Source organism: Micrasema longulum, unplaced genomic scaffold (assembly GCF_059751315.1).
Source record: "Micrasema longulum isolate JH-2025_06_02 unplaced genomic scaffold, ASM5975131v1 h1tg000402l, whole genome shotgun sequence".
In the NCBI taxonomy this organism is placed as follows: Eukaryota; Metazoa; Arthropoda; class Insecta; order Trichoptera; family Brachycentridae; genus Micrasema; species Micrasema longulum.
This window is the reverse complement of record NW_028277602.1, coordinates 356408-377295: the sequence shown is the minus strand read 5'-3', so window position 1 is coordinate 377295 and position 20888 is coordinate 356408. Positions and strand designations below refer to the sequence as shown.

At 30.8% G+C, this 20888-nt stretch overlaps 1 protein-coding gene across 1 annotated transcript in view; it reads right to left on the bottom strand.

Annotated features, from left to right (window-relative positions):
* The window catches only part of LOC148281876 (zinc finger protein basonuclin-2-like), a 59158-nt gene extending 48226 nt beyond the window's left edge, over nucleotides 1-10932 (bottom strand). Inside the window, exon 1 of the mRNA XM_088225968.1 lies at nucleotides 10811-10932. Within this exon, the coding sequence (XP_088082094.1) occupies nucleotides 10811-10819 (9 nt within the window). The 5' untranslated portion in view covers nucleotides 10820-10932. The remainder of the gene's footprint in view (nucleotides 1-10810) is intronic.
* Nucleotides 10933-20888: the final 9956 nt, after the last annotated feature.

Sequence of the window (20888 nt, the reverse complement as noted above, 5' to 3'; positions counted from 1 at the left end):
TATGTTTTTAAGCTCATATTCAGAAAGAAAAAAATAATAGGAATAAGGATAAAGTGACCTTAAACAGATTTCCTTTGTTTTCAGCATTTCAAATATTTCTTGTCGGTTTTTTTTTTTACTTTCTCTTTTTAAAGTATCGGCGACAGTAAAATCTCACCAACCGCAAGATCGTGTCACGGGACGACATAATTTTATTGGCTCATTTGAAATTAGTTTCTAGAACAAATTTGAATTTCTTGAAAAGATTTACACCTGCTATTGGCGCGAATCAAGCGAGCGTGACATTTTCAAAAAAAACTCAATTGATCATGGCGGTTAAATTATGGGTTTATGCTATATTGTCTAATTTATTAGTAAACTATGCATAAACTATATACATAAGTCGTGATTAAATAACAGGATGTGTGGACTTACTATGGTAATAATTGTTTTCTGCTGCAAGTACCTAAATGAAAATGAAAAAAATAGCTTTTATAATGGCCCATTATATTCATTTCATGTTTAAAACACGACATTTTAATTATTCTCAAACGTGTATTTAAATCTGACATATAAAGCAATAAAAAGTCTTACGTCAAATAATAAACTTTATGCGTGAGAAAGATATTATATAAATTAATATCTCAACAGAGAAGGAAAGTGAGAACGGATTGTGGTATAAGTACAACATAATTTGTCCTTGTTCAGATAGTTCTCTTCTTTTGTGCAATTTCACGAGGGTTACATACTGCATTTCTTTAGCTTTTTTTGAAAAAAATAAAATATTATTATTATTTTATTTTTTTTAAATACAACTAAACTTCTAAACACACTTCTATATTTAACTTCTTTATATTGTATTTTTTAAAATTAATGTTGTTTATACACTCTCCATTTTATTTTTATTTTTATACCAGCTATACTTTTTAACACTGATTCTATCTTTAATTTCTTCAAATTGTATTTTTTTAAATTTATGTTGTTTATATACTCATCTTCTTTTTTATACCAAATTTACTTGTGAACACTGTTTTATCTTTTATGGCTTTATATTGTATTTTTTAAATTTTATGTTGTTTATACACTCATGTTTTATATAACTTCCATGTATATAAAAGCCTTATGGGCGTGAGAAATTAATAAAAATATAAAAAAGTTCGTTATCTAAGAGATTTGGACAAATTAAAATTCTTAGAGGCTGTAGTATAATAAAAAGTAAGGAAATCATACGATTTTGCAATTTTTAAACGTCGTTTTTACACATTCGCACCATTAATAGATAAAGCAAATGAACATTATACTAAAACAATATTTTTTAAAGGTACTTCTGATAAAAATTATAAAGTTTTATTTAACCAAAATATAAAATAAAATTTATATTTGAAGCACTTACTTTGTGGTTGTTCATAATAATATAAAATAAATAAAAAACAACTTTGATTTGAACCACTTTTTTTTCTACCGATTGGATTCATATCTACTCAAGCTTCTTTATCAAGGTATAATTAACTAATGAATTCTATCCTACTTTATTTTAAAAGTGATTGCTAAATAAAACATCGAACATATGGAAGTAATAAATCAAGTCTTTTTGTCATATTGTTCTTGTAAAGATAAAAAGTTTGATTTAAGGATATATGTACGTATGTGAGTGAGTGTCTTAATAAGAAAAAAGTTGAAATAAACAATATTTCCTTTGGTCCATTAATATCTAGTTTTAAAGATCGTATCCATCTAACTTCACATTTCCTATTATGAACAACAAAATGTGCAGGAGAGCGATTTTTTCGACTTCACAAACGGTACGTTCCAGAGTATTGTAATCGGCATGTTTATTATAAAATTATCAAAAGCGAGAAAATCCCGTCAAGAGATTATTTATTTTAATAACATAAACGGTAATTCTGCCTTTTACAAAAATATAAAAATACTTACATATTTAGCTAAGTATTAAAAAAAAAAAACATAAATTTATTTTTACCCAAGATTTATAAAAATATTAAACCTAAAAATTATACGGAATTTATTTTTAAAAAAATGAACCTAAAAATTATGTATCATATTCAGTAGAAATTTTAAACAATTTACGAATAAATGAAAAAACAAATAGAATAATAAAATATTTTAAAGTAATATAACAAGAAAATCGTAAGTACTATTTAATACAGCTGGGCAAAGTGAACAAAAATGGTATATGTTAAGAAACGTATAAATTCATAAATATAATTACCATTCACTATCTTTGAAAAAGTTCAAAAGGATTGTTCTATAGGAACAATACCCAAGAATTCAAAGTATAATCGCCTTTCAAGAGTATCCTAGGGATTTGAGATACATTAAATGAACGATTTTTAGTGTTTATTGTTAAGGATAAACGGAGATTAGTGCATAACTTAAAACGTATTGCATTTTTGACATTTAAGATTATACGGAAAGTATATTATTTTAGTTATTATCAAAAAAAAACATTTCGAAAAATTAGCTCTTAGGATAGTTCAGCATTAAATAAACGATATAAAGACAGAAGTATTCAATTATAAAAATTCCAATGATTTAAAAATTAAATAAAAAAGTGATTGAAAAAAAATATATATATATATTGTTGAAAAGAATGCAATAATGCAAGTTTTTTTTTGAAAAATCACACACCTTTTGTGATATTTTTCTTAAACTGAGTAAAATTTCAAATATCACATTTTAGTTCAAATAATTTTTTATAGAACTACGTTTTTTTCTTCTATTTTTAAAATGAAATTTTTGTTGATAATATTAAATTTCTACAACTTATTTTTAGCATAAAAAATTACGCTGACGAATGGTCGATAGAACGTCAAGTATTTATATTGCAAGTTGGTATACGTAATTATAAAAAAATAAAAAAATATTTTCCGAAAATACAGGAATTGAAATGACAGTTGAAGTCAAAATTGTTAAAAGCTTTTAATTTCAATAAAAAGATTTGAGTAGATACATGCATAAGGTTAGGATAAATATTTTCATTTTCAGCGCTTGAAGATTATTGTTTCGGGAAACGACCGCTAGGTGTCAGTAACGGTACGGAAAAATATTTTTTCGCCTTCGCAGGGTGTTACATATTTTTAAATAATGATTACGTGTTTGATCTTAATTAAAGTTAGTATCCTAAATTTAACTAGGTTAAGCTAAACAAGGTTATCATTAAGGATATCCATTTGAAAAATGATATTAAATTGAATAAATCCGTTGAGGTAAATATTATTATAATGTTACGTAGTAATGTGGCAATGTAATTATGAATTACAACGCTTTGTTTATATATGAGAATTGATACAACCATCAAAAAACTCGCTTGAAAAACATCTGGACGTCTTTCATATTTTCTTTAATTTTAACAATTTTTTTAAATTTGATTTATTATGGCTTTTACCATTCGTGGTAGAATTAGTAAGAAACGTGCAATATTTCCAAATGTTTCAAAAACAAGGCAAAAAAAACAAAAAAAACCTCAAACAACTGTAAAATACATAGATCTTAAAATTAAAATAACAAAATTATAAATATTAAAAAAAAAAATTGTGTTAGGTCCCACAGAAAATTTACATAAATGAGAGTTTGAAATAAATATAACTTTTTATTTATACACGGACTAGTGTTATTAACTCAATAGTTGCTCTCTGGTTGATAATTAACGCGTTTGTCTGCCATTCTCAAGGTCCTGGGTTTGATTCCTAGCAGGGTAGACATGAAATATTGATTGTGAAGGTTGTTTGAACTCTAATATTTCATTGTTCATTGACTACCACCAGAAGCATAAGACTGATAACCGTACCTTCATATAACAGATTATCAAAACACGCTGCATTTGGTTAACAATTAAGAAAGGTTGACATAAAATATTGTCAAAACATTTATTTATAAATAAATTATTGATTTAAAATCTCCCTGAACGCAAGAATACGCTATTTTTTATTGCGAAATTTAAAACCGTTTTAATAACCTTCGAAACAGGAGTTATCCGCAAGGTTAAGAAAAAATAAAAAAAGGTTCGTGTGGTTTGTTAGCTAGTTAGGGGAGGGTGTCTGGGGAGAAGTGGTGTGGGAATAAGATTGGAAAAAGAAAAGAAAAGAAAAGATGGGGGAGCGTGTGATCGGAATAAGAATACAAGGGATGTCTGAAAACATTTCTAGAGAGTCCTTGGCATGTCTGAGAGCTTAAAAATTAAAGAGATTTAGCTGGAATTTGGGACTAAAGTGTGTAGGGGATGAACATAAAGAAATAGATCTATCTTCGCAATAAATAAATTTACCGATTTTGAATTATTTACTCCATTAGAAATATTTATATAAAGGTTTAAAAAAAATATCCGATAAAAGTGGTATTATTAAAAAAACATGTTATATTTTTAATTAATATTTGGAAAACGCTATTCAGTAAATATTTTTCAAGCGAATATTATGTTTGGAAGAGATTTCCAGTGGCAATAAGTCCACGATTTAGCCATGTATGCCTTTGTTTTATTGTGTTGTGTATTTATAAGGATTTATTATTAAAAAAAAGAGTTTTAAAACAGTGGTTGGTACCTATTATGGTTTTGATATTTTGTACCTAAATAAATATTGCACGATAAATTTTCTGTATATAAAGTGTTTTTTATCTGTATATTGTAAAGTTTCTTCGGCACGGGTTACCCCAAAGAGGACACACTATTACTTTGAATTTTCGTTCGAAAAAAGTAAAAATAAAATAATCAAAATAAAGCAGATTGTGTGTGCTCAAATAAAATGTGAAGCTTAATAGTTTTCTTTGACTGATTTAAAGCGTTATGGGAAATTCCATTTAAAATTTCAATTTTTTTTTTATTTTCTAAAAAATATAAAAAAATCCAGTCATCACTTGTGATTTAATAATAACATCAAACCAAACACCTTTATTTTAAAAATAGTGCACAAAAATATTTATCAAAATAATAAATAATGATTTTTTTATCTATGGAAACTAATTTTACACAGACTAACTATTTAGTAAATATTTTTACTAGGTGTCACAAAGCATTGTTCTACCAGCTCCATTTTTTTTTCTACTACTGTTATTAGACATTAAAAAAACACAAGTGTTCAATATTGCGTACTTAGAAACTCCAAAAAATCTCATTATATTAAATATTTGGTCTTAAATTCGTCATACACATTCATTCCAATAATAATTACATTTAACGTATTGACAGTTTGGTTTTTTCTTAACAGCAGTATATTAAAACGGTTCATATATATTTTTTTTAAGCTATTAAATGAATTTTTATGGCATAGTTTTAACTCAAAATTGATCAAATTTTGGAATCAAATGTCCCACAAATCACAACAAAATGCCCTAATACCACGCCTTCATTGAATAAACCCCCAAATAAGTATTTTTAGTATATATTAAAATGTTTAAATTATTGAAGACGGAATACGGGATTTAATCAAATTGTCAGATATTCAATAAATATAGTGAAAAATTTTGTGAATGGAATATGTAGGCAATTAGAAACTTAATGACCTGTAATTGACTAGTTCAAATGTAACTTTGCACTCTGTGTAACATTCACTCTATATTTAAAGATCTATTTTTCTTAAAATTTTCCGTCTTTCGATATTTCTAATTTAAACATTTTAAACTTTATTGATGTATGTATGTATGAGAGATTCTTCTGAATTATATCACTTACTGGCAACTGCTTAGAAGCACATTTCAATTTTCAAAGTTTAATGTTTTTTTAATCTACAAAATAAAATAAACACCCATCTTCAATTTTATCTACAAAACAAAATATAGTGTTCTCTATAAAAAATTGAATATAAACGTATTGTTTTATCTCTAAACATGTTCAATTACAGGTGACTCAAGAAAATGCTTTACATTTTCATACAATTTTACCCATTTTCGTACATAAATATAGATTTTTACTTTATTTCGTCTCAATATAAAAAGATGAAGGTAGCGTTTGTAGTCACGACCCTGGTAAAGTAAATACAAATATATTTTTGTAACATCTATAATAAAACAATACAGTACGATGTCATTCGGAAGATTCTTATTTTCTCGTTTAAAATATCTGATTACCTATTTGCATAATTTTTTTAGTAATATACAATCTAATTTTTAGTATCTGATCCAGTAAATGATAGCGCCATTCGATTTGTTGATTAAAATAATTAACAGTAAAAAAGATGCCCAATAGGAAATATGTAGGGTAATCTATGATGATTTTAGCGTCAGCTGACTACTGCAGTTATAACTGCAGTTATAATCTGCAGTTATAAAGTAAGAAGAAATATGATAAATAATTGTCAGTTTGTGGAATCGGTTTCACTAAACAATTAGAAATCCAACACTGATTTGAGTCTACTGAACACTTTATTTTATTTTTACAAATATAGAAACAAAAATTTCGTGTCAATTGTTTAGCCTTGTTAGGGGATGTTCAAACGAATGTGAAGATTAGATGGATTGCATGTCCTTATAAAGTTATATAATTCAAGGTACTTAAGTAACAAATTAAAATAATCTCATGAACTATAGCATGTACATTAATCATAATTAAGGGAAAAACCAATAGTTAAGGGCAAGGCTAAGTGTTTAATAAGTAACGGGGAACTTAGGTATTTATATTTGAATTTTGGAATAAAATATAACTAACTTAAGTATTTATTGACATACATGTATGTATTGTGAAGTAATCAATGAAACTTTATAGTTTTATAACTTAAGATAATTGTAGTCGAAAATATATCAATAATATTATAATAGGTTGCTGTTCTTTTTAATTTTAAAACATGATTGAAATATTATGAAGAAATTTATAAAACATAAATTACGCGTCATGTAAGCGTGTACATAAAGGGACAAAGTGAAGAAAACCAGTCTATTTAAATATGTTTAATAGTGGTGAAGATATGAGGTTGGTTTGTTCATTTATTATTTTAAAATTAGGGTGATTTAAATATATATTAATTTCCAATTGTTCGAGTATATTAAGTTAACGCCCTTTGCTTTCTACATGTAATGAAATTGTTTTATTTGAGATATGAATTTTTTGATTATTTTCAATCTAGTGATTGGCAAATTAAGAATCTTGATTTTTATTTTTAAAGGATCTTACGTGTTCTGAATATCTAGTTAAGAAAGAGCGCCCAGTTTGACCAGTGTTCAGTAGACTCAAATCAGTGTTTGATTTCTAATTACAAGTTTAAATATGGAGTTCTACAAAATAAACATCAAATCAATCAATAAGAACTTTAATGTTAGTTTGCACATTTTAGCGATGGTCAAAGTGATAAAAAGTAAGTTAATTGAACAGTGAGAATTTTTTTGAAAGTCCCAATATGCATTATTTTTTAAGTAGTTAGTGATATCTATTTATTAATTTTCTGTTCCGTAGTATTCATATTCTGACCGCACTGCGTACAGGTTGACGATGCCATAGAGTGAAAAAATTATAGGGTATTTTTATTATGATAATTAAAGCGCATGTATTAGTTTAATCCAACTAGACTTTTTATCGTTATTGTACTGCACACGGTTTAGCGATGGCAACGTGTGAATAAATGAGTGGTAATTATTTTTTATTTTGACATCTGACCGCTGCAATTATGACTGAGAACGAGTTAAAAATAGTCACTGGTGATATGTATCATCAGTCTGAACTAACTTGGTTTTATAATGTAAAGTATCCACATTAAACGTAATAATACCAGTGCAGTGTAATACCGAAATGGATGACTTTTGACAGCTGCATTCATTACTAAGTGGGGAATAAAAAGTAATTGGTGACAATAATTATTATTCGAATGAATTATATATTTTTTTATGATACAACTACTATAGGTACAGTTTAAATATGGCACATTATATATTAATGCAGGATATTCGTTGAAAAGTGCAGTCTCTGACCGCTGTATTTGTTACAGAAAATGGTTTAAAAATAGTCTGCCGTTTTAATCATCTGTTTTTTTGCAATAATAATATATTACAAACAGCTTAACAGGAAAAAAAATGAAGGGTTAAAATGTAACACCGCAAAGTCTAACTGCTGCATTGATTATTGAGGACGAATTTTGAAATAAAAAATGGGTGATAATTCTAAAAAAGATTTTATTATGTTAACTGTAACTTACACAGTTAAGCAATGGAATAAACATGCATAATCATTTGAAAAATGCAAAGTTTTACCTTCTTTTATGTCTGATTACTGCGTGACGAGTTGTAAAAAATAGTTATTGATTTTTGATTTTGACAGTTTTTTCGAACAAGATTTTTTCTTGGAACGGCGAATTTTGTGAAAAAAATGAAAAGTGCAACGCTAAACACAAAATTTATTACTGATAACAAGTTAGCAGTAACAATTCTTATTAATTATCAATTTTATCAAAAAGTGTATCTTGCAAATATCACAAATGGCACAGTGTGAAAAAATGTAGGGCAATAATTGAAAAGTGCGTTGTCTGACCGCTGCATTTATAACTAGTAAAAAATGATGGAAAAAATAGTCATTGATGATATTTGACAGTTTTTTTGAACGAGATTTTTTGTTGGAACGGCATACAGTTTTGTGAAAAAAATGTGAACATTTTTGAGAAAAGTGCGACGCTAACCATAAAATTTATTACTGATAACAAGTTAGAAGTAACAATTGTTATTAATTCTCAATTTTATCAAAAAGTGAATCTTGCAAATATCACAAATGAATCAGTGTGAAAAAATGTAGGGCAATACTTGAAATGTGCGTTGTCTGACCGCTGCATTTATAACTAGTAAAAAATAGTAATCGGTGATAATCGTCACTTTGGTCAAACAAGAGTTTTGAACGCAACCACAACTCATAATGAACAGCCACGGTCCAGCGTGATTTTACGAGACATTGTAACCGCCTAATGATTCCTTGTCACGGAATTATATTATTCATAAGTACGGCAAGTTGTAGGCTGCTATGGGTGTTCGAGTACGCTCAATAATAATAATTGCAACCGGTTCCTGATATATTCACGCCGCAATATTGATACGGGCCGAACAAGAAAAACTGCTTTCTTGAAGACGACACCAGGAAACTGACACGAAACGCTCCGCTGCCAGGAATGTCGTGTGAAATATGATTCGTCATTCCGACCGCACTGGCACATTGCAAATTGCGACCGATCGCTGATTAATTCACTATCCATTTTCTTTTTTTTATGTTACCGATTGTAAAATTAGCTTGACTAGAAATCGCATGTTCCTAAATAATGTTTCGCAAGTAGGTTTATTTGCAAAACCCGTAACTGATGTGTTCTTACAGCGAGGACAGTTATAAAAACAACCAATAATTAGCTTGCTTTTCGAAAGATATGAAACTTGCCGACAAGGAAATACCTGTATCTTTTCTCTCTGGAGAAAAAAAAATGTTTTTGTCATTTATTATAGAAATAAAAGACGAGTTATACTTTATTCCGCTAATTTTAAATAGCCAGTGGCCGGTTTCATCGCTTTCGCGACGTCTTCGAGACTGGGATGTCGCCAAACAAATGAAACCGGTTACAGCCTATTATATATTTTATTTGTAGTAAATAACAATGAACTTCCACCAAGAATTTTCACCAACAAAAATGAATGTTTTATATTTTGGTGGTTCATAATTAATGATCTTTTAAACATGTTTTATACATATTGTTAATTAATAACTGTTTACGTACCAATCCATAATGATTAATTTAATGAATCTGTTGATTTGTTTTATTTTAAATTAAATGCCTACCCGATGAAAGCTTTTTACCTACATATTTTGTATCGGAAATTTCAACCCAAAAAAACAGTTGAAAAATTAATCGTAACGGTGTGATGTTGTTTTAGTCTTCTTTTCCTTTTAACTGTTCGTATTAAAAGAGCATGAGGTACTGCAATTGACAGTTTCGACGTATTCTTAATGGATATAACACCCTTAGTCAAATTTGACAAGCGTGGCATATGGACTTCTGTAAAATTGAATGTTTTACGAATTGAAAAATAAATACATTTTATCCTAGTAGGGAATTGAGCCTGGATCTTTATGTATGTATTGTGTATGGTCTAATGCGCTTATCACTACGTCATAGCGACCAAACGTGACATCAACGTCAATAATTATGCTATATTGCACAAAAATACCCAAATCATTACTATTTAAATAATGATAGATTTTTAAAAATTACAAGGTTCACTGTTTTCATAAAACTTTTTTTTTTGTTGTTAAATTGATGTTTAAGCTGTCATCAGCAGATTTCAGGATACTGCAAATAACAGTTGCGACGTACTCTCAATGGATGTAACATCCTTAGTCAAATTTGACAAGTGCAGCGTATGAAACATTGTTGTAAAATCGAATGTTTTTATAAATCTAAAAATAAATACATCTTATCCTAGTTGGGAATTGAGCGCGGATCCTTATGTATGGTCTAATGCGCTTATCACTACGTCAAACAACCATACGTGTCATCAACGTCAATAATTATGCAATATTGCAAAAAATACCTAAATCATTACTATTTGAAGTGATAACGCTATGCAGATTTTTAAAAATTACAACGTTCACTGTTTTCATACTACTTTTTTTGTTATTAAATTGATGTTTAAGCCGTTATCAGCAGATTTCTAATAAATAAATGAGTTCTCTGTAGTTAGAATATTGCCAGTAAATTCTCATAAGATTTGTGGAGTACCGTTCTAATAAGAAAACAAAAAGTCCAATAAATTTTGACAGATGGCATGAGAAGGAAAAATCGGCGGGTAAACCGTTTGAATTTCGATCGTGTTTTTTGTGGAATTTGTCGGAACTTTCGTTCTAAAACATGTCTGCACTGACCTGGATCATGTGTGATGTCGCATAATCCTCTATGGAGGGTCACTAGAAAACTGTACAGAAGAAAATTTTACAATAGTTTACCGCGAAAACCGACGTTCGGATACAGAGCGCTTGGCGCGACTGAGCCAAAACCATCGCGGACAACGACGCCCCCGCCTCCCGTGGCGACAGAGCGAGCCGGACTATACGAAAGCCAGCGAAAAGGAACGAGACAACCGTACGCGACTGACGAAAAGTGTAACCGATAAAGACGACCGAATGAACCGTGCTGTTTTTACAGCAAAATCTAAACAAAAACTGCATTTCTTACCTCATTTTTACACAAGCGTGCCACATATCGATTCCACGAATCTGAAAGTATTTTGCAAAAAGTGTAAATTACAAAAACATAACCATTTTTTTCTCTGATAACGATACGGGATGACATCTAGGAATTTTCCCGCCCGCGGGAGTGGGACGACTATGTGCGGTACCGTTTTGTCGCCTGCGAGGACATCGCCGCGACACAGAGCGAGACGGCACCGCCGCGCGATGCCGCGATGCCCGCGCGACGGAAAGAGACGGCAACGTGTCGCGGTGTCGTTAAGGAGATGACACACACAGGACTGTCCGGGCGAGTGACAGAGAGGGACGGAGCTGACTCGCGCGTGTGTATGTGACCCGGGTGAGGAAAGAAAGAGAAAATGCGACGCGTCAAATAACCGGCGAGAGGGAGAGAAGAAGGTCGTCGGTAGTCTGAACTGAGGAGACAAGGTTGGACATTTTTATAGCGGGCGGGAGAGGGACGCACTTCTCGGGACACAGTTCGAAGTTCGCCGCCTGTATAGCGCCGTCTCGTTTGAGTGTTTTTATATAATATGGAACAGTGTGACCCGGACAAAGGACAGAATTCGCTACGTGCATGAGCGGGAAGACGTATGCGTGTATTGCTGTGTCCTTGTCGGGTAGGATGCTGGTGAGATTTTTAGCAAAATGTGTGAACAAAGAACACCGGAGCGGGGTAGGAAGGGGCTGGGGTAGGGAAAATTCACACTTTGATCCAAATTTTAAATAGATGGCGCCTAGATGCTATTTTTTTAGAACTACCTAAAAAAATACTTAATAAATTAGGGACAAGTCTTGATCAAATTACTTAAAATATAGAGGAGTAGGTGGTAATATGGACCCTCTATATGTTTTCCTAATTTAGTAAAGCAGATGTCGAAAAATTCTAAGTTTCAAATCAAATTGTTCTTAATTATATTATAGTATAAAAATACAATCAAATTTACGTTCTTCTGAAATGTGTGCGTTTATTTGAAATACGTTTTTCCTTTTTTACAATCTACGCTCGTTACATGGGCCCGGGGGTTCCATATTAAATGTATCGAGACTTACGCAAAGATACTCATTTTTCATAGCTCCAAAACTGTCCAATGTCTTTTATTAGGAAAATTATTATTTTATTTTGAATTATTTGAATTTGTTTGAATTCAAAATTTTGTCGAAATTATGCATTAAAAAACAAGATTTAATTTAACTTTTTTAATGAATAGAATAAATATAGGGAGATACTTATTTTTTTATAAACGTCGGTAATCGGTTAAATGTAAATATTTACTAATATTAATTAAAAATTGTATGTTGAATCAGTTCACGAACGGGCACTCACACATAAACATAGGCTTATTAAACATTTGAACGCACAGTAGTAAAATAATATATTTTTATTTGGCTAAAGTAAAATAATATTATTTTTAATAAGGTCTTGACACAACGGCAAATTAATTAAAATTTTTATGTGAATTCAAACAAACTTCATGTTTTGATTACAACGCCGAAAACTTTGTATCGTGAATGTGACAGTGTGTAAAGTGATCACTTAACCAACCCGATGACATGTCAGAAGCTCTTTAAATGCCTAGACTGAAATAATTGTTTATGATTTGAGGCGTTAGGAGTAATAATTCAATTAGATGAATCTCAATCAAATCAATAGATATAACAGCTCTTTGACTTCACGAAAATAAACAGATGGAATAATGAAAGGAATATCGATGTTCAAATCTAGAAAGAAGGGTGAATGCTAAAAAATAGGTCATGGTAAGAGATGTTCTTGATTACATTAGCATAATTGCTAGAAAAATATTTTACTTTTTGGTTTTTTCAACAAAAATATTTATATTGTGCATTTTGTTTATATGTGCATAAAAAAAATGTGTATATGCACATGTACGTTGAGGGTGGATGTGTGTGCAAGTATGTATCAGTATGTTTGTGTTATTTTGTTCATGAAATCATGCTGTCACGTAAAGTTGATCAAATCAGTATATCCACACACAGGCTATCCCGCTTGTGGGTTTTTTTCTTTTCTTGTCATTTTGTTTTATTTTTATACACATGTAAACCTATGTAATTATAAGAAAACAGATTTTTGGAAAACACTTTTAAGAAATATTTTTAAAAACATTAAAAAACCCAGCCATATCATAAGCTTTTTAAAGGCTTAGACTTAAATGTTCTCAACAGTTTTATCTCTGTTGAAAAAACTAGATATTACAAAACCTATATGTCTGTATTTTTTGTAATTTATTTATATAGATAATAGATGGCTGTATGGACTTGACATTTCATCGTCCATCTTTCAAACGGGCGTATTTTGTTTTTTGTCGAAATGTAGTTATGAATATTTTAATCAAAAATAAGTTATATTTGTGAAATAAATAAGCATTATATTGTCTCAAAATAGTTTAAAAAAACAACAAAATACATTTAGACATATTTTTTTAAGGGCGAATATTTTCTAAACAAATTCTTAAAAATTAACAAATTTGAGATACGCCTTTTTGAAAGATGGACGACAATTTGTGCACCAATATATTTTTGTTTAAATTTTTAATAAAAGCTTCGTTTCGCAATGGAGTTGCTTTTTTTTTTATTTGACAAAAATAATATCCTGCTTAGAAGTGATGAGTGATTAAATAATAATTGTGATTTTTGTTTTGTGTGCGTATAGTTATATGTAAATATATTACCTACATCCTTACATTATTATGAAAGGCACTATGCGTGACGACTGCCGCGGTGTAGCGGATAACACGCTCGACTACCAAACACAAGGTAACTAGTTCGATTTACGTGTTTTGTATATTATTTTGATAAGGAAGCAAAAGTACAAGCAGAAACACATACTTAAATACCTACGTATCACGCATGCATCAATTAAGACACTCAATTTTCATTGCCTATTTCAAATAATTAACAGTGCTGTGTTATTGCATAATTAATAAAAAACATCCATTAGAGATTTTTTTATTCACAAAAAAAAAACTAAGATACAATAAAAAAAATTCGTTTGTCTTGAAAATATCTTGGAACTATTTCTTTAATAATTTTGTTAATTTCAGTAGCAAAATTTGTAATGAAAACTCGTTGTTATTATTTTCCCACTCGCACTCAGTGGTGCATACGGTACTGAATTCATACTCCACATGTTGCGAATCTTGATCGTTCGATAAATAATGGTATGGTGATCAGTCTTACGTCTTAGATCCAGTCCACGGAATATGAAAGACAAGGATAAAACTTACTCTTTTTAATATGTATTTTATGTCAACCTTGCCGGAAATCCAACCCGAGACTTAGTTGTTGTAGGAATTAGCTCCAATCAACTACGAGGCGGGCTTATCTTCACTTGGATTTATTTAGCTGGATTTTAAACTGAAAATAGTCAATAAGTCTTTGACACCCGTCCAATCATTAATGTCATTATAAGTTTACAAGATGTCGGCTCTGGAATTTCTGGGATCATGAACTTCAGAATATGGCCTTTATTTCTACACTAATGTTCTGTGATCTTAAGCGGTATCAACCTGCTATGTACAAATGCTACTCTTTGGACATCTATTTTTATTTTGTTAACCGTAATTTATTTATTTAGTTTTTTATCGCTTACTTCTTGGCATGAACACTTGACAAATTTACTACTAGGCTCAATGTTTATTTATTTTTTTGTAAAGTTATTGATATCGTTTTAACTTGCTAGAATTCCACTCGTTCATGCGCTTTGTAGCTGCAGGACGATTGGTAATCTAGCTTCCATACGCAAATGTAAAATCCGTAAAAAATCTAGGAGTACAAATGGATGAACATATCTGCTGGCGAGCTCATACTAATGAATCAAGCCGCAAAATATTTTTCAGTCTACACTTACTTAGAAGGTTGCAAAAATTCTTACCCATTAATACTAAATGCACCCTTGTACAAGCATTACTACTGTCCATTCTAGATTACGCTGATGTTTCCATGACTGATTTAAGCTGTGAGCAACTCGATAAATTTGAACGACTTCAGAATACATGCATAAGGTACATATTTGGTCTTAGGAAATATGACCACATTTCTGATTATCGTAGGCAACTGAAATGGCTCAAAATTAGACGGTGGAGAGACTATCACTCCCTCTCACTTCTTTTCAATTTACTTCATAGTCCTAACGCTCCGATACACCTGCGTGAAAAATTTCAACGCTTATCAGTTCATGGTTTACCTCTTCGTTCTAATTCTCAAGGCACTCTCTTAATACCCATCCACAATTCCTCTTTCTTCTCTAACTCATATAGTGTCCATGCGGCTCGACTGTGGAATCATCTCCCATCCACCATCAAAGATGTTACTACATTATCTCTGTTTAAATCACGTCTGAAGAAACATCTTCTTTCTCTTCCTTAATCTCTCCTCCTTTCCTCTTTCCTCTATTTTCCTTTTCCCAATTGAGTAATAGTTTTGATTTAAGGTAAATTATAAACACATACGTTTATTTCTATTTTTATATATCTTTAATAACTTGAATTATAAAAATAAAACTTTTATTTTATTGGTTGGTTAGAAGAAATTGCCCTTTGTAATAAGCCCGCCAATGTACAAATAACATTATGTACAAAAAGTTAAATAAATAAATAAATGTTATCAACTGTAAAATACCTAAATTTTGTAAATAGGGTCTAGAATCCCAACCGTCTATGCGCTTAGTAGCTGCAAGACGTGTTGTAATCTTGCTCCTTTTTTTAAATATCATTAATACACTAAATTTCTTTGTCAATTTAAAAAATATTAGGCTAGATTTCTTACCGTCCATGCGCTCTGTAGCTGCAAGACGTGCTGTAATCAAGCTCCTATTTGTTATAATTTAAGATACTCTTAATTGGGACGAACTAAAATTCCAACCAACCATGCGATCTGTATCTGCAAGACGGGATGGGATATTCATTTATTGTACAGCGCCCTTGAGGTGATTTTCACAAAACCAGCGCTATATAAATTATCCAACTTTAAATACATAACGTAATATTGGGTCTATTTCATTGATACCTATATCTGTGTCGTGGATCAATAAGAGCCGATGTCATAAAACGTAATATTTCAAGAATTATTTAGTAATCTTGTGGCTCTATATTTAACTGTTGGACGTCTTTGATAACAGATATTTATAAAAAACATTACCAGACATTTACGTGGACCTATATAAAATAGATTCACGTGTGTTTTTTTTACTTTCAACCCTCTGCAAAAAGGTGGCGTGTAAAATATGAAATCTGACAATGTCCCTTCTAGACTCTACTAATACTACTACTACCATCACGCCATTTCCCTGTAGGGGTAGGCAATGAGAATGGACCGCCACACACGTCTATCCTGGCATACAATCCTAGCCTCTTCCACATTCATACATCTTGTCATACATGCCCTTCGGTTCTGTCTGCTTTTGACATGACCAGACTTAAGATTTTAGTTTATCTGATCATGTCACGTCTTCCTTGGTCGTCCTCGTCTCACATTGCCATTCATTTTTGCCATATATACTTGTTTTACCATTCTTTCGTCGTCCATTCGTTCTGCGTGACCAAACCATCCCAGAGACCATTTCTTAATCTTATCAATTATACTTGACTCAGATTTACACTCTCGCCTGATTTCATCATTCGTAACCCTGTCATACATATATTTCACACATTCGTCTAAGAGATCGCATTTCAATCGCGTTCACTCGGCTTTCATCCTTCCTCTGCCAGTTCCATGTTTCACTTCCATACATAAGTGTTGGAACTAAAACTCCGTTGTGTCCCTTCTAGACTCAAGCCACATATATGTACACACTAGATTCAGTACTAAGCACCCGTCTTGTGTTTCATTCAACATGAGTTCCGGAACCTAACTTGTTGTCAGTAAACGTGAAGCAGCGTAAAAAGGCGTGACTGCAGTTCTGAATTTACGATAAACTGCCTTAGACATTTAGTCTTTTTTACTCTACTGCGCGTTTTGCATGGCAAAGTTTACGCGCCAACGTTCATTTTTCGGAACACAATTTCAAACAATTTTTCTATGAAGCATTTATTTTTATTTTAACACTTTATATACAGATACAGTTTATATACTCGTACATATAAGGGCGGGCATATTGGCTTAAGGTATTTTTTTCCTACCTACCCAAACCGTTCAGTTTGAGAAAATCACAAGTACATGGACATATTGAATCTAACAATATTAGACAAAAATTAAAAACAAAGATTAGAAAATAAAAATACATTATGAAATTAACACTATATTATGAAAAGAGGTGCGGAGATGGGAAGGAAAGATGAATGAAAAAGGAACAAATTAAATATTTATATTGGGACATTTCAATCTTGACTTAAATGTAAAAAAAGAAGCATCACCTCTATTTGATTATACCTCAGTATCTAAACCACGCGAAAGGTTTGTCAGCAGATTTTTGTTTTTAGCTGAGATAGTTTAAAAAAAGAACAATTTCAATAAGTAAATTTGTCAAAGGGTTTAAAATAATACATTTCAAAAAATAAATAAATTCAATATTCAATTAAAACAATTATGTTATACGTATACATAATCAGAATGAAGCTTCTCGTTTTTTTTTGGGCTTTTTATAAGTCCTGTCGGATAGTCAGATATAATGGATTCCAATAGGAATTTTAAGACTTAATTTTTTAATTAGTTAATTAATTATTTAAAAAGCCCATTAAGGTTTATTGAGATACAAATATTATAAAGTGAAGTCATGTTGTGTACTTGTGGCTAGTATTAGATATAGTCAACATGTGGATTTAATGTTCACTTACAATTTAAAGAGTATAAGATACAAAGGATGAATGTCAAAAAATGAAGTTTTGAGATATAACAATTTTATGTTTTTAAACCTCTTCGACCATTTAATGGTTAAACGAACCCGGTTAATGTTAATAGCCAATACTGTTTTGTATCATCTAAAATGGAATTCTTTACTTTAAAATTATCGCTTTATTTCCAGTATTTAACTAACATCTATTTTTTATCCTCTGCATGCATTTTTTTATTCTTGTTCGTTTATCTTGGATAATACTGCCGTTAAGTCAAATTTTAATCAACAGAAATTTAGATCATGTGAACTGCAGTCAGATGCAATTATTCGTTTGAAACATAAAAAAAATAACATCCATCCTTTATATCCTGTACCTTTCATTTGTCTCCGATATAGTTTTCAGTAGTCAGGTAAGTCATTGTAGTGTTCAAGTCCATTGTATTGTATTTTTTACTGTCCTGCATTGGTTCTTGATTTTTGAATGCGGTAGTGTTGTTGTTGTCATTCACACATTTACGATTTCCGAGAAAGGAAAGTTAGGTAGATATCAACAATTTTTTTTTCAAAAATAATTTAGCAAATAATTTTTCCGCATAGAAATTCCCGTATTCGCACACTGAGTACTGTATTGGTAGGTAGTTTAATTGCGATGTATCTCTATTGCGATGTATCTTAATTGTGATGTATCTCAATTGCGATGTATCTCAATTGCGATCTATCTCAATTGCTATGTATCTCAATTGCTATGTATCTTAATTGTGATGTATCTCAATTGCGATGTATCTCAATTGCGATCTATCTCAATTGCTATGTATCTCAATTGCTATGTATCTTAATTGTGATGTATCTCAATTGCGATGTATCTCAATTGCGATGTATCTCAATTGCGATGTATCTTAATTGTGATGTATCTCAATTGCGATGTATCTCAATTGCGATCTATCTCAATTGCTATGTATCTCAATTGCTATGTATCTTAATTGTGATGTATCTCAATTGCGATGTATCTCAATTGCAATGTATCTTAATTGCGATGTATCTCAATTGCAATGTATCTCAATTGCGATGTATCTCAATTTTCTCAATGTGGATAAATATTATTTTTTTCTTTTGATCTATAAATTAAGAATTCATACTATTTTTTTTTACTAGCATGTTGAGACCTGAGTTTAAAAAAAGCAAGTTACTTGTTAACTATAAAAAACTGTGATAATTATTTATTTATATATATTGAAAGTAAATGCTTCATTTTAACCATGTTGAGAATATAACCTTCTGAATGGTAAGAAAACGCGCTAACCACTGCACTTGGAGTCGGCCGTAAACGTTTATTTTAAATTCTTAAATCGGGTGGTCTTTAAATGAAGTCTGGTCACCCTTTCTCGTAAGACTTACGATGCCCTGCGGGGATGCGAACCCAAGTACTTGTCTGCCTAAAGCTCGCACGTAACTACTGAGCCGCCCAACCAGTAGGTATGCAATTATTCACTTATACTGCTAAATTAATAGCGTAAACAAATCTCGTTCAATTACGTTCACACCATGGCGAGTCCACTATCATCTGTTTTGTAAAAAATAATAATTTCAGAAAATGGAAAATAAATTTGGTAATGTTTTATTTATCACTAGCTGAACTCGGCCACGCATCGCTGGCCCTGTGGCAAAAAAAACAAGTTATTGAAAATAGTAATGTCATTTTTCAGATAAACCTTATTTGATTTTTAATTCCTATCTATTTATTTTTATTCTTAATTGTACGGAAACTTAAGCTTTGTAACTTTGGCTAAAATAGGTAAAATGGCAGCACTGAGTAGAACTGTCATTCAGTACTTGTTAACTATGACAAATTATGAGTCAATTTAAAACGCATACAATGTTTCGTTTGCATTACAACTTCCAAATATTAGTATATGGAAACACTTTTCTACTTAAATGTAATGTTCTGTAAAAACTTTGCGTTAATCCATCGATTACTTTCCGAAATTTGCGGCCACAAACATACGGAACCTAAATTTTTATATATGTACAGGGTGTTCTTTAAACCCTGTCATATCCGAAACCACGATGATCAGTATGGGCAAGAAGACATATTAGCATATTTAAAAAAATATTTTGAACAAAGAAAATTTTTAAATATAAAATATAAAAAAAACAAATGGTTGCTTACTTATGCAGGGGAGAAGTGAGGGGAGCGCGGCGCAGTATCAGACTCTCCCTTCCCTCTCGTCGTTTCACCCCTGCAGAAGTAAGCAACCATTTGCTTTTTTTGATATTTTATTTTTTTAAATTTATTCGTTCTAAAAAATATTTTAATGTGCCAATATGTCTTTTTGCTCATACTGATCATCGTGGTTTCGGATGCGACAGGGCTTAATGAACACCCTGTACATATAATGCTTTTTTTTCATCCGTTGATATATTTAACACGCCCCTTTATTTATTTTAAAATAAATTAAGACTGATTCTTTCTGGCTGCGATACGATCCCACTTACTATTTAATTATGCTAACACTTACACACACTTGAACAGTTACCCCCACATACAAACAAACACACCCAAACACTTACTGTCATACAAATACACATAAACACACCCTTTTGTTGTACCACAATTTAGTATGTATGATTTTTATTTAGAAACTTCGCTGGTCCGTCCTTAAACCGTATTTTTTTAATGTTATTATATCAGTGTCGAATGCTTGGTTCTGTAAAATAAATAAATAAATAATGAATAAATATATTGTCGTTCTCGGGGAACAAGAATCTCGATATGAAATTAAAAGTATTCAAATACAAATGAAAGAATCATATGAAATTTGAGTTTTAAATATTACAAATAAATAATTGTTAACGCGAGCATCCTGTTTTGATAAATAAATTTATTGACTTTAAATTTATTTAAAACTATCTGACCCGACAGACGTTGTCCTGCCCGAACGTTGGCTTGCCTTGGAAAAATACTTT